Source organism: Leuciscus leuciscus (genome assembly GCF_965113295.1).
Source record: "Leuciscus leuciscus genome assembly, chromosome: 2".
Lineage (NCBI taxonomy): Eukaryota > Metazoa > Chordata > Actinopteri > Cypriniformes > Leuciscidae > Leuciscus > Leuciscus leuciscus.
In genome coordinates this window covers 21,006,890-21,022,409 of record NC_138726.1, presented here as the reverse complement: position 1 = coordinate 21,022,409, position 15,520 = coordinate 21,006,890, and the positions used below count along the sequence as shown (strand labels likewise).

General features: G+C 44.2%; 1 protein-coding gene across 3 annotated transcripts in view; it reads left to right on the top strand.

Moving 5' to 3' along the window:
• Positions 1 to 15,520, top strand: part of LOC309485539 (protein phosphatase 3 catalytic subunit alpha) — a 248,401-nt gene that overhangs the window by 146,553 nt on the left and 86,328 nt on the right. For all 3 annotated transcript variants that reach the window (XM_082152441.1, XM_082152439.1, XM_082152440.1), the window contains one exon: positions 10,405 to 10,605. Coding sequence is in view for 2 of the 3 variants with exons in the window: in XM_082152439.1 (XP_082008565.1) it covers positions 10,405 to 10,605 (201 nt within the window). In the remaining variant the exon portion in view is untranslated. The remainder of the gene's footprint in view (positions 1 to 10,404; positions 10,606 to 15,520) is intronic.

The window sequence follows — 15,520 nt, the reverse complement described above, 5'->3', positions numbered from 1 at the left end:
TCCATATGTCTGGGCGAGGATGCCATATCCTGCCCTGCAGTTGGGACAGCAGGTCTTCCCTGACCGGGATCTTCCAGGGGGAAGATTCCAGCAGAGGAATTAGCTCTGAAAACCATGGCTGAGACGGCCAGAACGGAGCTACCAGGAGGAGGCGGACTCCGCTCTCTCTCACTCTGGCCAAGACCGCCTGGATCAGTTTGATGGGCGGGAAGGCATAGAGTTTCTGCGTTGGCCAAGGGTGAGCAAACGCATCTATCCCTAATGGAGCCGGGGGACTCAGGGAGAACCAAAGCGGGCATTGGGACGACTCTTGACATGCAAAGAGGTCCACTTCCGCTTCTCCGAAAACCTCCCATATCAGGGCCACCGTCTGGCGGTTCAACATCCATTCTCCCGATCTGAGTTTCTGCCTCGATAGAAAATCTGCTGCGAGGTTCAGAACCCCTGGGACATGAACTGCTCTCAGAGACAGGAATCTGCTCTGAGACCACAGGAGAAGGTGACGCGCATGCCTGTCTAGGGTGCGCGACCGAGAACCCCCCTGCCGGTTCACATGAGACACCACTGCCATGTTGTCTGTTCTGACAATTACATGGTGTCCTTCCAGAAGAGGGAGAAAATGATGCAGAGCCAGAAAAACGGCTCTTAACTCCAGGCAGTTTATGTGCCAAGAGAGAGTCTCGCCAGTCCAGACCCCACACGCTGGTCTGCCCTCGAAAACCGCTCCCCAGCCGGTGAGAGAGGCATCCGTCGTAATCATTTGACGACGAAATACCGTACCCATGCTGACCCCTTTCCGAAGAAAAAGAGGGTCCCGCCAAACTGACAGGGCTCGAAAGCAACTGCGCGATACCTTCAGTAGACGAAGGGTTGGCCCGGAGGGCCGAACCCCTGAGAGCTTCATCCACCACATGAAGGGTCTCATGTGGAGCAGGCCCAGCGGTAGCACAGAGGAGGCCGCAGCCATTAGGCCCAGCATCCTGCGGCAAGTGCCCACAGACACATGATGGCCTAGCGAAAAACGGGCCAAGCATGTCGTCAGACTGGAAATCCGTGCAGGAGCCAAGCGGGCCTGCATGAGAACGGAATCCATGTTCACCCCCAAGAAAATGCTGCTTTGAGCCGGAGCAAGAACACTCTTCTCCGAGTTCAACCTCAAACCGAGAGACTGGATATGACTCAGGACGATGTCGCTGTGGTGGGTCACTAGTTCCCTGGACTGGGCTAAAATGAGCCAATCGTCCAGGTAATTTAGAATACGGATGCCCTGGAGCCGCAATGGGGCCAGAGCTGCATCCATACACTTCGTGAATGTCCTCGGGGCCAGAGCGAGGCCGAAGGGAAGGACCCTGTACTGGAACGCTCTTTCTCCAAAGGCGAACCTGAGGAACTGCCTGTGTCGCCGTACAACCTGGATGTGAAAGTAAGCATCCTTTAGGTCTACTGTCACGAACCAATCCCCTGGCCGAATCTGAGATATGATAGCTTTCAGCGTCAACATCTTGAATTTCCCTTTGTAAAGGGCGAAGTTCAGTCGGCGGAGGTCCAGGATGGGACGCAAACCGCCGCCCTTCTTCGGGACCAGGAAATAACGGCTGTAAAAGCCCCGTTCGGTTTCTCCTGAAGGAACCTCCTCTATTGCTCCTTTGAGAAGGAGGGATGAAATTTCCTGCTGAAGTACAGAAGCCTGAGTGGCGCTGTCCACTACAGTAGGAAAGACCCCGTTGAAACAGGGGGGATTGCGGCAAAACTGAAGAGTGTAGCCGAACCGAACTGTGCGGAGAACCCAAGACGATACCCCTGGTAAGCGCTCCCATTCTTGAAAGAAATGTGAAAGAGGAAGAGGGATGTTGTAATGCAGACGACATACCTGAGTGAGGGTGCCGTGTTGACGTTCGTGGGGTAGAGAAGTTGACTGTGCAGGAGAGCCCTTGGCGTCCTGGCACGTGATGGGAGGCATCGATGCTGGGGTCATGGTGACCAGGTCTGCCTGCTCCGGAGGAGAACAAAAAGTGCCTCCGAGGATGCGACCGGCAGTTATAGAGAGTGTCGGGGGTGAGGGGAGAAAGCAAAAAGCGTCTCCTTCCTCCCGCGCCGGGCTGAGTAGAGATGGTGAAAAATGGCCTGCACTTCGAGACACTCTGAGTGGCGAAGGTGACAGGGCAAGGAAAGGAGAGCTGGGAGGTGGGCAGAAACGCTTGCGCGGTCTGTCCCAACCTTGAGGAAGCAGAGGAGCTCTCCTTTTTCCGACCGGAGGGTCAGGAACGGCTCTGGGCCGCCGGAGCGGTCGGTTTGTCGGACCGCTTCAACTGGAGGCGCTTGTGAGGCCGTTGACGGGGAAATGGGCGACCGCGGGCTCCCCAAACCTGTGTAGGTGGGGGATGCACCGGTTCGCTCCTCCTGGAAGAGAACTCCGGTCTATAAGAGGGACGTTCTCTGGGTCGAACAGGGGAGGGAGCAGAAGGTTCCCTAACCCTCCTGGGCATGAACTGTCTGAACGCGGCCGATTGGGATTTGGAGGAGCGGAATTTCTCAACCACTGTGTTGACCGCCTCACCAAACAACCCCGTTTGAGAAATGGGGGCGTCCAAGAGGAAAACCTTCTCCTTGTCACGGATCTCCGTGAGATTAAGCCACAAGTGGCGTTCCACCGCAACGGAACCAGCCATAGAGCGACCTATGGCGCGTGCAGTATGTTTGGTGGCTCTTAAGGCTAAATCCGTAGCCTTACGAAGCTCCTTGACCGCTTCGGGGGTCACGCCGTCGCCCTCGTCCATTTCCTTCAGGACGTCCGCTTGGTAGGCCTGAAGAATGGCCATAGTGTGCAGGGTCATGCCTGCCTGCCCAGCCGCCATGTAGGATTTCCCAATGAGAGAGGAAGTAGTCCTACATGCTTTAGAGGGGAGGAGGGGGCGCGACTTCCAGGACGGCGCAGACGACGGAGCAAGATGGTCGGCTAAAGTCTCCTCAATCGCCGGAATGGCGGAATAGCCCTGTTCCACAGAACCTACTAGGTTGGTGAAATCAGCAGCTGCCGCATTAGTGAGGCGCGCAGAGAAAGGCTGCTTCCAGGATCTGGAAATCTCGTGATGCAGATCACTGAAAAATGGCAGCTTTCTCCGTTGAGGCCTAGAATTAGGGCCACTGAGAAGTCTCTCGTCGAGTTTCGACGACTGAGATTCGCGGGGCTCGTCGGGCCAATCAATAGCGAGCTTCTCCGTAGCGCGCGAAAGTACGTCAACGAGCTCCGCGTAGGCCGCAGTAGGCCGCGCTTCCTGGCCGCTCGGCGGGATAACCTCGTCGGTGAGAGGAGGCCCGAAATCCTCGGAGTCGGAAGCCTCGGTAAAAAGTACATCCTCCAGCCCGAAAGAAACCGCGTCGCGTGCTCCCGGGCTGGGGCGCAAATAATCGTGCGAAAATTCGACTGGCATGCCTCGCGCGTGCCGAGGGGAGGGAGGGAGAGAAAGAGCGGGGCTCGTCTGCTCGAACTCCACATCCTCAAGCTCTACATCCGAACCCCAAGTCGCGGATCCTCGAGCGGCCTCGGGAGCGCGACAGGGGGAGACGAATGATTCCCTCTCAAAAACCGCGAGCCGCGATTTGAGGGTTCTGAGCAACAAATTTTCACAGAATTTGCATTTAGACGATCCTATGACTGCCTCGCGCGCATGTGAAAAACCCAAACATTTAACACACTTACTGTGTGGGTCGTCGTCAGCGATGTAACGAGCACATGGCGGAGTACAGCGTCGGTATTCCATGGCAACTTCACCGTAAGGAGAAACAGAGTTCCGCTTGAACAGTCGCAGAAGCGCCGAGAATAATCCAGAAGTCGTATTTTTTTGAGCTCAGAAAAATCACGAGCGAAGGGCAAACGTGACCGCTTCGTTCTGAAGGCAGAGAAATCTGAGGAGCAGATGGCGCACGCGAATATGTAATGATGCGACGTAAGAGCGTCGGGGCGGAGCCAGACTGCGCGGGCGCCATCAGCCAATGAATTGGCGTGATTCTATAGGGCTTCAGACAATCGGCACATTCGGAGAATATCCCACTGCGCTATCCGCAGCGTTGAGTGAACCTATGAAAGAGAACAAAACAGCTCCTTGGACAAAATGAAATGTAATATTGTAGTAGTAGGCTAGATATAAACAAAGGTTTATTTTAGTTCAGATTAACATTTGAGGGCAGCAATTTGTCAAAATAAAACAGACGTAATGTTACTTGAAAGCATTATAGCCCACTACTCCTGACAAACTTCCATACCGTGCAGTTAGTGTTACTACAGCAAATCCATTCCACGGTGAATGTTGCTGATCTGTGGACACCGGCCAGTTCATTCATGGCACGATATGTTTCTTCCTGGTTTCCACGTCTGCGCTGTTTGATCCGTTAATAACAGAGAAATGTGCATGTTTCTCACTAGATCTCGCAGCGATGTTATTACTTAAGTGGCGAATTCAAAAAGCATTTGAAATTCAAATGCTTTCTTTACTCGTCTGGATCTCTTAGCGCTGTGTGGTGTTGCTTGATCAGGCTCGCGCATAGGGCTCGCGAGTCCCGCTTCACAGGTCAAAACTGATAAACGGTCCACACAAACACAATAAGAGTAGCTCAGTTTCGTTCCTTACATTGCATTTGCCAGTTGATGTTGTGGTCGCGCCAGCCTCTATGAGCGCGCTTGCCACCCGCGACGCGCCTTCATTTGAAATAACGAAATTTTGGTCGGCAGAAAATATGGTCCAACGAACCGTTCGGTACGTAATGCGTACCGAAAACCGAACCGAAAGCCTCGTACCGAACGGTTCGATACGAATACGCATATCGTTACACCCCTAATATATATATATACGGTGGTTAAATTGGGATTTATTATGTGGGGGGGCTCTCCCTAGGGGGGTCCGGGGGTTCCCCCCCGTGAATTTTTTTTTGAAAAATAAACTATTAAATGGCATTTTCTGGAGAGTTTTGTGCAAAGAAATGGAGAAATTGAGTCTTACATGATATGTGAAAAACTGCAAGGTTAAGAGCGTATTTGCATTGTTGTAGTATCAACAGGTATTAGGACATTTAGCATTTACATTACTGTTAATCAGCAGTGGTGGAATGAAACGAAGTACAAATAGCCTACTTTATTTAAGTAGAATCAATAGTGCATACTTTTGACTTTTACTTTGTTACATTTTGCAGCAATTATTATACTTTCTACTCCACTACATTTCTACAACGTTTCGTTACATTTTCTGATCAGTTTTTCCCCCTGCCAAAACAGGGATTGAAAAAAATGTCCTGTTTTCGGTGCTGATGTGGTGGTGACGCGTTCATGTAACATAAGGGCGGCGCTGCCAATAAAGCACGTAAAAGCTGTCACAAAGAACCGGCAAAAGTAATGATTATGAATATGTAAAATATAGCAAGGAGACATTTGAATTGTTTATTAATAAACAAGTGTTTTCTGTGTCAGTGCCCTGCCTGCATAGATGAAGTTGACGATGCTATCCTCTAGGGCTGTACTGTCCCAGTCGATTAGTCGATTAATTGGTCGATACGTTCTGGTTCGACCAAAATTCTGATTGGTCGATTTTTGGCCGCGTTCATTTCATCAGTTTTGCCGCGTTTGTTTCATCAGTTTTGCCGCGCTGAGGCGCGCTCATTTCATCAGGTGGAAAGCACTAACTGCTAATGGGGGTGTTTTCAGAGTACCCTTGTTTCACTGTAACAGTCTGTCTTCAGAACACCCCCCTTGTTTTCACCTTTTTTGGATTGGCCCAACCCAAGAGAGAGAGCGATAACTATAGAAGGTTTGATGCTGAATAATATTTATTTAATTGTGAGACCGTTTAATAGTCAGTCCTCTTCTAACATGTCAACAACAAAGAAATCGACAGTGTGGCAGCATTTTGTTCAAATTGATAACAGGAAAAAGGTCGAATGCAAAGTTTGCAAGCAACAGTTTTCCACAGCTCGACGACAAACATGACATATCATTATCATCTAAAAGTGGTAAGCTCACTTGTCTGCGTTAGCTTGCCCTGTCTGTTTTGAGTTGGCTATATGAACATATCAGAATTTGCATATTTCAATGTTTTAGTGTGATAACCTAACTTTTTTATTTTTTATTTGGAGCCTAATGCGCAATTGCGCTGTGCTGTTGGTTGTGTTCGTTTTGAGCCTAGGATGCTTTATTTTTCAGTTATGCACTTTATTTCGTTTCTGCTCTTGATCTGGTTTGTTTAATAAATATAATTTTTTTATTAAAGTGGACGTGCCTTTTGTGTTTATTAAGAGTAAAAGCTTTAAGTTAATAGTCTATTCGTGTCTCAGCTGCGAAGCTGAGCTCATGTTCAGCCTCGCTCGGTGCGAGGACATGCACGGTGAAATGATAGTGTCTGACAGTTATAAATTATTATTATAACATATTACAAAAATAATTGTCTAAATTATGTTGCATATTCCTCAGCAGTTCTTGTGATGATATCACTAGTTGACAACATGGTACTATTTTCGGAAATCATAAGCTATGATATTGCGCAGGTGCACGTGATGCAACGCTGTCAGAGCCGACAGACTCGAGTGTCTGACTCATTTCAGTGCAAAATAATTAGGTCAAAAACAATTTAATATACTGCAAATAGCCTACTAGTTTATGTTTATTTATAATTCATTTAGGCGGACAACAAGGCTACCAAGTACCGCGCACAGTGCGCATCTAATTAATTTAACGTTTTTTTATTTTATTTTTTTACCGTCATTTTTAGTCGATTTTTAGTCGAAAATTTCAGGACTTCAGTCGACCAAGATTTTCTTTGGTTGAGTACAGCCCTACTATCCTCGCAATCTTCGCAGTAGTGAACGCGCCAGAGAGAAATGCAAATTTCGGATTACACAAGCAGCGGTCTGTTTTCTTTCGTTTTGAATTGTTCTGTTTAAAAGAAGACCTTCCAAGCTTTCTATAGATATATTTATCAGGTCTGTCAGGCAAGTAGGCTCCCTTATACGCTGAGTTTCGGTTCATTTATGAGACGCGCTTCAGTTCACTCACCGGCGCGTCCGTGTCGTGATTATCTAAATTGTTTATATACTATATTTACGTCTTATTTATTAAATCCAGGCAATTGGTTGATGAAACATTGATTACAATTAAGATACAATTAATACAAAATGAAATTCATTTTAAAGAAAGGCTTTGTGCTTTCTGTTTGAGGTCTCAGTGAAAGTTTTAAACAGTCTTTTAGTGCCGCTTTCAGAGCGGTCCCGTCCGTAACATTGTTTTTTCCTCATATGCGAAGTGCGAACATGAAAAATAAAATAAAATGAATATGTTATGTTATGTTCTGTGGAGAGACAACCCTTCTTCATCCGGAGGGTAGTATTACTTTGGTTTGCAGTGTAATTCACAGAATTACTAAAAAAAATTTCGCCACCTAAAAGTTAAAGATTTGTTGTGTCACGTCCACGGCATGTGTAGCCTATTTCCCTCATATTAAATATAAAAACGCTTGATTACACATTGTATTACCTTGTTATGATATAGTGACCCATACAATGTGCCAAATATATTTTCCTTACCTTGTCATTCAAGGCAGGGCACTTTTTGTACAACCAACGTTGTGCTGAACTTGACCAAATTTATCTGCTGCTGCAGCGGCGGCCAGCAGCTCGTGTTTTTTGTTTTTGTTTTGTTTTTTCAAGGCAGTAGAAGGTTCTGGAACTTTTGCGCGCTTCCACATCCCGCGCAACTACGGATCTCCCAGGAACATTCATTATTGCTGCGTACATTTATTCGTGTCGGAGTTCTGAGAAGTAGCCTATCTAGATGTGCATGGCATGCGCGAGCGGTGCGCGATCATGGTCGACTGACAACGAGATTAAGCAGCTGAACAAGAATACGGCCGTGTCCCGATTGTTAGACATGCCATTTCAAAATCTTTCATTTATAATCAGAAATATGTTTGCAAAAGCATCACTTTCATCAAATTTTATGTGACATAATTTCCAGTAGGCAACTGACTGCAAACGAGCAGGCTTATGTGCCGGGGCTGAGCCCCGGAGAGCCCCGGCCCAATTTAACCACTGTATATATATATATACACTCACCTAAAGGATTATTAGGAACACCATACTAATACTGTGTTTGACCTAGGGCTGTGCAATTAATTCAATTTCAATTTCAATTTCAATTTTGGCTCCCAACGATCACCAAAATAGTACAATCGAGTAAAAGCGATTATTTTGCCATGTTCTGTTTTGCAAGAACACTCTTATTTTGTCTTGTGTTCTGAAGGACACGCGCACTTCCGCCCCTCCCGAAGCCGTAAACTCTCTCAGCTTAAATGTTTAAACTGATAAGACTTAAAGAAGTGAAAATGATCAACTTTAGTTACGATGCAATGCTGGCCCGATTGTGCAAGTGACAATTCCGTCATGTCCCGACTCCTAAATGCAAGAGTGTAGTTTCGACGCTTGCTTTGTCCAACCCATTTTGAGAGACAGAGAGAGAGAAGACGCAGCACCGATGAACACTCACGCGGTTTGTGAAATTGCGTCTTTGCAAAAGGATAGATTTGATTTTATAATCTGTGTGGATTCATTTAGGCTACTCATACAATCTATTTGCTAAAGTGAATCAATGTTTGTGGGGGAATTTCTCACATTATGAGTGGTAGACCTGCAGGAAAATTAAAATACTTATTATCTGTTGTATTATTTATTTTAATAGTTCATAAAGTACAATAAATGTTCAAATTTAGATTTTTCAAGAATTGTTGAAAGGTGTCTTTTTAATAAATGCAACACGTTCCCAAATGTGAAATAATCGTGTTACATAATCGTGATTTCAATACTGACCAAAATAATTGTGATTATGATTTTTTCCATAATCGAGCAGCCCTAGTTTGACCCCCTTTCGCCTTCAGAACTACCTTAATTCTACGTGGCATTGATTCAACAAGGTGCTGAAAGCATTCTTTAGAAATGTTGGCCCATATTGATAGGATAGCATCTTGCAGTTGATGGAGATTTGTGGGATGCACATCCAGGGCACGAAGCTCCCGTTCCACCACATCCCAAAGATGCTCTATTGGGTTGAGATCTGGTGACTGTGGGGGCCATTTTAGTACAGTGAACTCATTGTCATGTTCAAGAAACCAATTTGAAATGATTCGAGCTTTGTGACATGGTGCATTATCCTGCTGGAAGTAGCCATCAGAGGATGGGTACATGGTGGTCATAAAGGGATGGACATGGTCAGAAACAATGCTCAGGTAGGCCGTGGCATTTAAACGATGCCCAATTGGGACTAAGGGGCCTAAAGTGTGCCAAGAAAACATCCCCCACACCATTACACCACCACCAGCAGCCTGCACAGTGGTAACAAGGCATGATGGATCCATGTTCTAATTTTGTTTACGCCAAATTCTGACTCTACCATCTGAATGTCTCAACAGAAATCGAGACTCATCAGACCAGGCAACATTTTTCCAGTCTTCAACTGTCCAATTTTGGTGAGCTCATGCAAATTGTAGCCTCTTTTTCCTATTTGTAGTGGAGATGAGTGGTACCCGGTGGGGTCTTCTGCTGTTGTAGCCCATCCGCCTCAAGGTTGTGCGTGTTGTGGCTTCACAAATGCTTTGCTGCATACCTCGGTTGTAACGAGTGGTTATTTCAGTCAAAGTTGCTCTTCTATCAGCTTGAATCAGTCGGCCCATTCTCCTCTGACATCTAGCATCAACAAGGAATTTTCGCCCACAGGACTGCCGCATACTGGATGTTTTTCCCTTTTCACACCATTCTTTGTAAACCCTAGAAATGGTTGTGCGTGAAAATCCCAGTAACTGAGCAGATTGTGAAATACTCAGACCGGCCCGTCTGGCACCAACAACCATGCCACGCTCAAAATTGCTTAAATCACCTTTCTTTCCCATTCTGACATTCAGTTTGGAGTTCAGGAGATTGTCTTGACCAGGACCACACCCCTAAATGCATTGAAGCAACTGCCATGTGATTGGTTGATTAGATAATTGCATTAATGAGAAATTGAACAGGTGTTCCTAATAATCCTTTAGGTGAGTGTATATAATATCTATCTTTATTTTTTACTCTGAGGACATTTTAAGTATGACACTTGCTAAATATTTTGGTCAAAAGATCAAGGAAAATTTGAATTCTCATGTCATGACCCTTTTAACCTGTTAGTGATGTCTCATGTATTGTAGAGCTTTTATGATAGCCACCATTTAAATGTTTATATTTCATCAACCAATTGGAGTAGAACGATGATTATATATTTTTTTAAATGATATAAAAACTGTCTAATGTGCAATTTAAATCAGTGATTTGCTAACCACTCTTCCCTTTTAAGCAAATCAGTAATTAAATGAATGTGCTTTCTATATCTTTTCCTTCAAGCTGTCCCGTTTCCCCCAAGCCACCGACTGACTGTGAAGGAGGTGTTTGACAGTGAGGGCAAACCCAAAGTAGATGTCCTGAAGGCACACCTCACCAAAGAGGGGCGTGTGGAGGAGAGTGTGGCACTGCGATTAATTGGTGATGGAGCAGCAATCCTTCGTTCTGAGAAGAACCTCCTGGACATAGAGGCCCCGGTGACAGGTGAGTGATTCTCTTTCAGATTCTGTGCTGAGACGCCAGTGAAGAGAGAGACCCATTTGAACTCATTTGAGTTCTATTGAAGTTTTCAAATTTAAATGATTTTAGGAAAAATCTAACTCTATGTATAACTCTGTATTAGTTGAGTTAATTGTGTATATGTATGTGTATACAGATATATACATGCATATTTAAATGCCTAGTTCTGTCATTAAACTCTAGATGGCACAGGCTGATGGGTATTTAACGCAACCTGATGATATTCACAGCGTTAATTACTTGGAACAAGCTGATCGGTTCATGTCGCATCTGCAGCCAGTTAGCTTGCTGCTCACAACATTTAAATGGCTGGTTAACATTCACTATAGCCGTTTGCAGAGTTCCTCCGAAACCCTCCCCCTTTCTCAGCTCCACCTGTATATAGGGGTGGGTACTGAAACCCGGTATTAAATGAGCCCCGATAAATTATAAAAGACAGCAGTATCGATAAGCTCAGACGTTACCTGTTCTGCTGTCATACTGGAGAAATTAAGAAAATGTACTTACCATTTATTATTGCTATATAGACGCTATATTGCAAATTCTATCTTGCCAGCTGTTTCTATAATGCGATAAACCATTTGTCTGTGCTGTGAGGCATTTTTGCTATTTGCAATCCAGGAGAGAGAGATCTCTCTCACGTGGAGCTACAGTGCGCACGACATGAAAGCCCCTGCTTAATTAGTGATGATGGCCGAGGGAACTAAACAAAAGTTTAGTCTGGTTACACTTTAGGGCTGTGATATTAATCTAATTTTAATTTCAATTTCGATTTAGGCTTCCAAGGATTATAAAAAGAAGATATTTAAGGTAAAACTATTAAAAACTAGCCGCGTTCAGTCTAGCGCAGCTTTCTTCCATTCACAGCGGTTGCGCATTCTTTCCTCCCTTAAGCTCAAACTTAATGTCAGAATCTGCACAATCAGTGATTCTTGTAAAATGCAGTCTCTACAGTTACTAAATTACGAGACGTGTTTGATAATAAAAAGAGCACAATAATCCGCATAAGAGATGCTGTTTCCAACTTCAATGCTTTGTGTGTGCACTCTGAAATGGACCACAACTAGACAAACAAATTATACTTATACAAGCACTTTATACTTTAAGCTTCATGTGCGTGTCTAATCCATCAAATACACACAAAAATAGCCTATGTCAAAATGACCGGATTGGAGAGTATTCACACATGTAACACTCTAAAAGAGCATTTTCTCTGCATTCATTGCAGTGAACTAGAAGTGCAGCGACCATTCCCTGTGCACTTCAGATCTAAAAATAGCTTTTTTTCCCTAAAAGAGCAAGCACCGGTATGACGTTGCATCTTTTTAAAGATGTCATTCCACCCGTGTTTTTCTGTATGCGGTCGTTTCCTGGCTCTGTCGGACAGTCATGTGTCTGAGCTGCCTCACGTGTCTGGGCTTAAAGCAGGCTAATGTGGCTTTCGTGGATGAGTCATGTACCCCTTGCTAGAAAATGGCCATCGTGGTGCTGCGGTTAAGACTTGAGGACCTCAAACGAGGTGGAGTCCCCTCTGCTATGTCCAGATCTAGTTCGATAAATACACGAGGTGACCTGAGGATCACAGTGGGGGCACAATTCGGAGTGGCCAACTTTCACGTGATCCTGAGACCCCAGCCCAGATACTTGCCCAAGGTTCCCACCACTCCTTTTAGGGATCAGGTGGTGAACCTTTAAGCACTGCCCCCAGAGGAGGCAGACCCAGCCCTTGCTTTGCTCTGTCCCACAAGGCAGCTTACGCAGGGTGCTGAAAGGGGCAGCATTTGTGGCGTTTTGGTAGGGATCCCAATTCGTCAGTCCGTCCTATCGCCACAATTGCTCTACCACCGCTGAACGGCCGGGACACACCGTCTCGGCTCCTCAGCGAAAAACTTGAATTTCCGAGACCGAGTGCAAGAACGCTTCCTTATATACCCGCGTCGTGATGTGGGGTGTGCGATGCAAATCCCAATCGTTACCCAATTGAGATCCCAGTTCATCAGTTAAAGGGATGGTTCGGAGTAAAATCAACCTAGGGTCCTTTGCACCATGACCTCAAGCCAAACACCCCCCAGAAGCCTTTTTTCCCTTGGTTGAACATTATTAAAGTTAGAGCTTATTTAGAGAAATCAGCCGGATGGCTTAGTGCAGGCGCTAATAGATCCTATGATGTATCTCGTAAATTACCCCACTAATAATGCCCAGAATGGTACCAAACTTATATAGTAGTACAAATAGGTTCTGTACTCGTAAAACGGGGCATTGGAAAGTTTGTAAGTACATCAGGAGTTTATTTAAATAACACTTACCTGCCGGCTCATGCTACTGCTAACCCGGACGTCGACGTCACGTCAGTGGTTTGGGAAAAGCACGTAAAAGTCCTGGCAGAAAGCGATGCATAAGGATGTAGTGTAACAACGAATTATAATTTTTTCCGAAGTGTTAACAACTTAGTGTTAACTAATAATTGTTGCAAACTGGTACTGCCAATAAAATATTAGTGTATTCCTGGAACTGGGCATCGTTACACTACATCCTTATGCATCGCTTTCTGCCAGGACTTTTACGTGCTTTTCACGTGCCCAAATCACTGAAGTGACGTCGACGTCCGGGTTAGCAGTAGCATGAGCCGTCAGGCAAGTGTTATTTAAATTAACTCCTGATGTACTTACACACTTTCCAATGCCTCGTTTTATGAGTACAGAACCTATTTGTACTACTGTATTAGTTTGGTACCATTCTGGGCATTATTAGTGGGATAATTTACGAGATACACCATCCCTTTAAGTTCTGACATAACGTCTCTTTTCCTTCCTTCAGGGAACGGGAGATACATTAGTAACCTAGACGCTGTGGCCGTTTTTTTAAATTCCATTAAGACAGGGTGTGAGACACCCCAGTCTGCAGGAAGTGCCGATCAACTGAAAGTTTTTTTGTATACTTTTGTACAGATACAGTTACAAACTCTCTCTCCCCCTCACCACAATTTTGATTTGTGTGGTTTATTGGCCAAAGAGGAGAAAACACACAAAAAAGTTCAAGACAAATTTGCCATGATATATTTATTTATTTATTTATTTATTTATTTTCTCTCTCTATATATATATATATTCTGAATTATTTTGGCCACAATAATTGTGTAGTGAAATTTGCTGAAATTAGCATCTATTACTGTATAATGCCTGATGTTTCACTTAAATTATTTAAATAATAGTATGCTTTATAAAGTGTATCCAGCATTGCCATACAATCTGAACTCTGCTCAGAATTTTCTTTATTTTTATATATAATAATTCCTTTCTCAGTTCAACACACCATTACATAGTTCTCTCCCGCTACTCTCCTGTAATTAAAGTGTGATTCAGGTTTTACGACAGCAAGGACAGTTTATCAGACTTCAATTTCTGGGATTTTTAAAGGCACATAGAAATGCCCTAAATTACTGCAAACATAACTTACCAAATCATAAAGAAATAAATCATTTTTATTTATTTTTTATAATAGGACACTTTTTTGTTTTGTTCAATCAATGAATATTTCATTCATTTTTATTTTGCACTGGGATATCAATATCAGTATGCCAAAGTCAAAATTCTAACCTCAATTCTTGTACTTTTTACCCAAATCCACTTTTTTATCAGCAGCTCCATAACGGAGCTGCTGATAAAAAAGTGGATTTGGGTAAAAAGTACAAGAATTGTATTTCTTTAAAGCTACACTGTGTAATTTTTTTTGTTGATTCTTAGCAAAAAACACTTAGTTCTTTCAAAAATATATGTGCTCATTAATGTATATTTACTTCTTTCAAGTATTAAAGTATTCTCGTAAGTTTATAATCTGCCATTGAAAGTACATACGGGTGAGGGGTTCGAATGCCGGTCGCCATGTTGCCCCTCCATCTTGAAACTACATTAGCCAAAGAGGGACATACCTGTAAATTCAAGCTTCACTTTTCGCGCTTTACACTCAGTGACACAGAGACGAATGCGAGGGGGAGATTACTCGCGACTGCCGGCAGATTTGAAAGATTGCTGAAGATGGAGGATCACGCCTATTTTCGAGGACATGTAGCAGAGTCGCCAAGGAAGCGAAAGAGAGAATTAAAATGTCAACGCGACAGGCAAATCAGCAAGACCAAAGTCAATATTGGAGTAACTTTTCCCAGATGGAAAGAGCTCGAGGAGCAAAGTTTTTAAAACGGACGCCGAAGTTGCCTGCTTTCCTCTCGAGAGGTAATCCAGCCTATTTGTGTAAATTCGAAGTTTTATAGTTGCTTGTCTAACCATAGCATGGTTGTGCATAACGCCAGAACGACTTCTAGTATAACTTGCGTTACTTTTCCTCACGTCAATGGTGAAAAAGTATTGTTTACTTTGTAACATAAATCTGTGCTGCGACGGATCACAGGTGATAGTTTTAAACGCGCAATTGGACAAAGTCGAACTGGAAGCCATGTTAATCTTGAAATAATACGGCCACCGTAGGAGTTAAAACGCCCTCGAAATTGAAAGGAACAGAAACTAATATTCACTGGGTAGTCATATACAATTTCACCGCTAGATGGGGGAAAATATCACACAGTGTAGCTTTAAATTTAATTCTTTATGAAGGGCCAAGATTAAGAGCCAAGCAGAACAGTGACATGCTAATCACATATGAAATTTAGAGCTGTCACTCAATGCATTTAATAGCAGTTTTTGATCACCTTTATTCAAAAAGTCTGCATTAAACCTGTATAAGTTACTGTCTGCAAACAGTTGCACACAATTACAGCCGGAGAACTAGATATGTACAGTGGGTACGGAAAGTATTCAGACCCCCTTACATTTTTCACTCTTTGTTATATTGCAGCCATTTGCTAAAATCATTTAAAGGGGTGGTA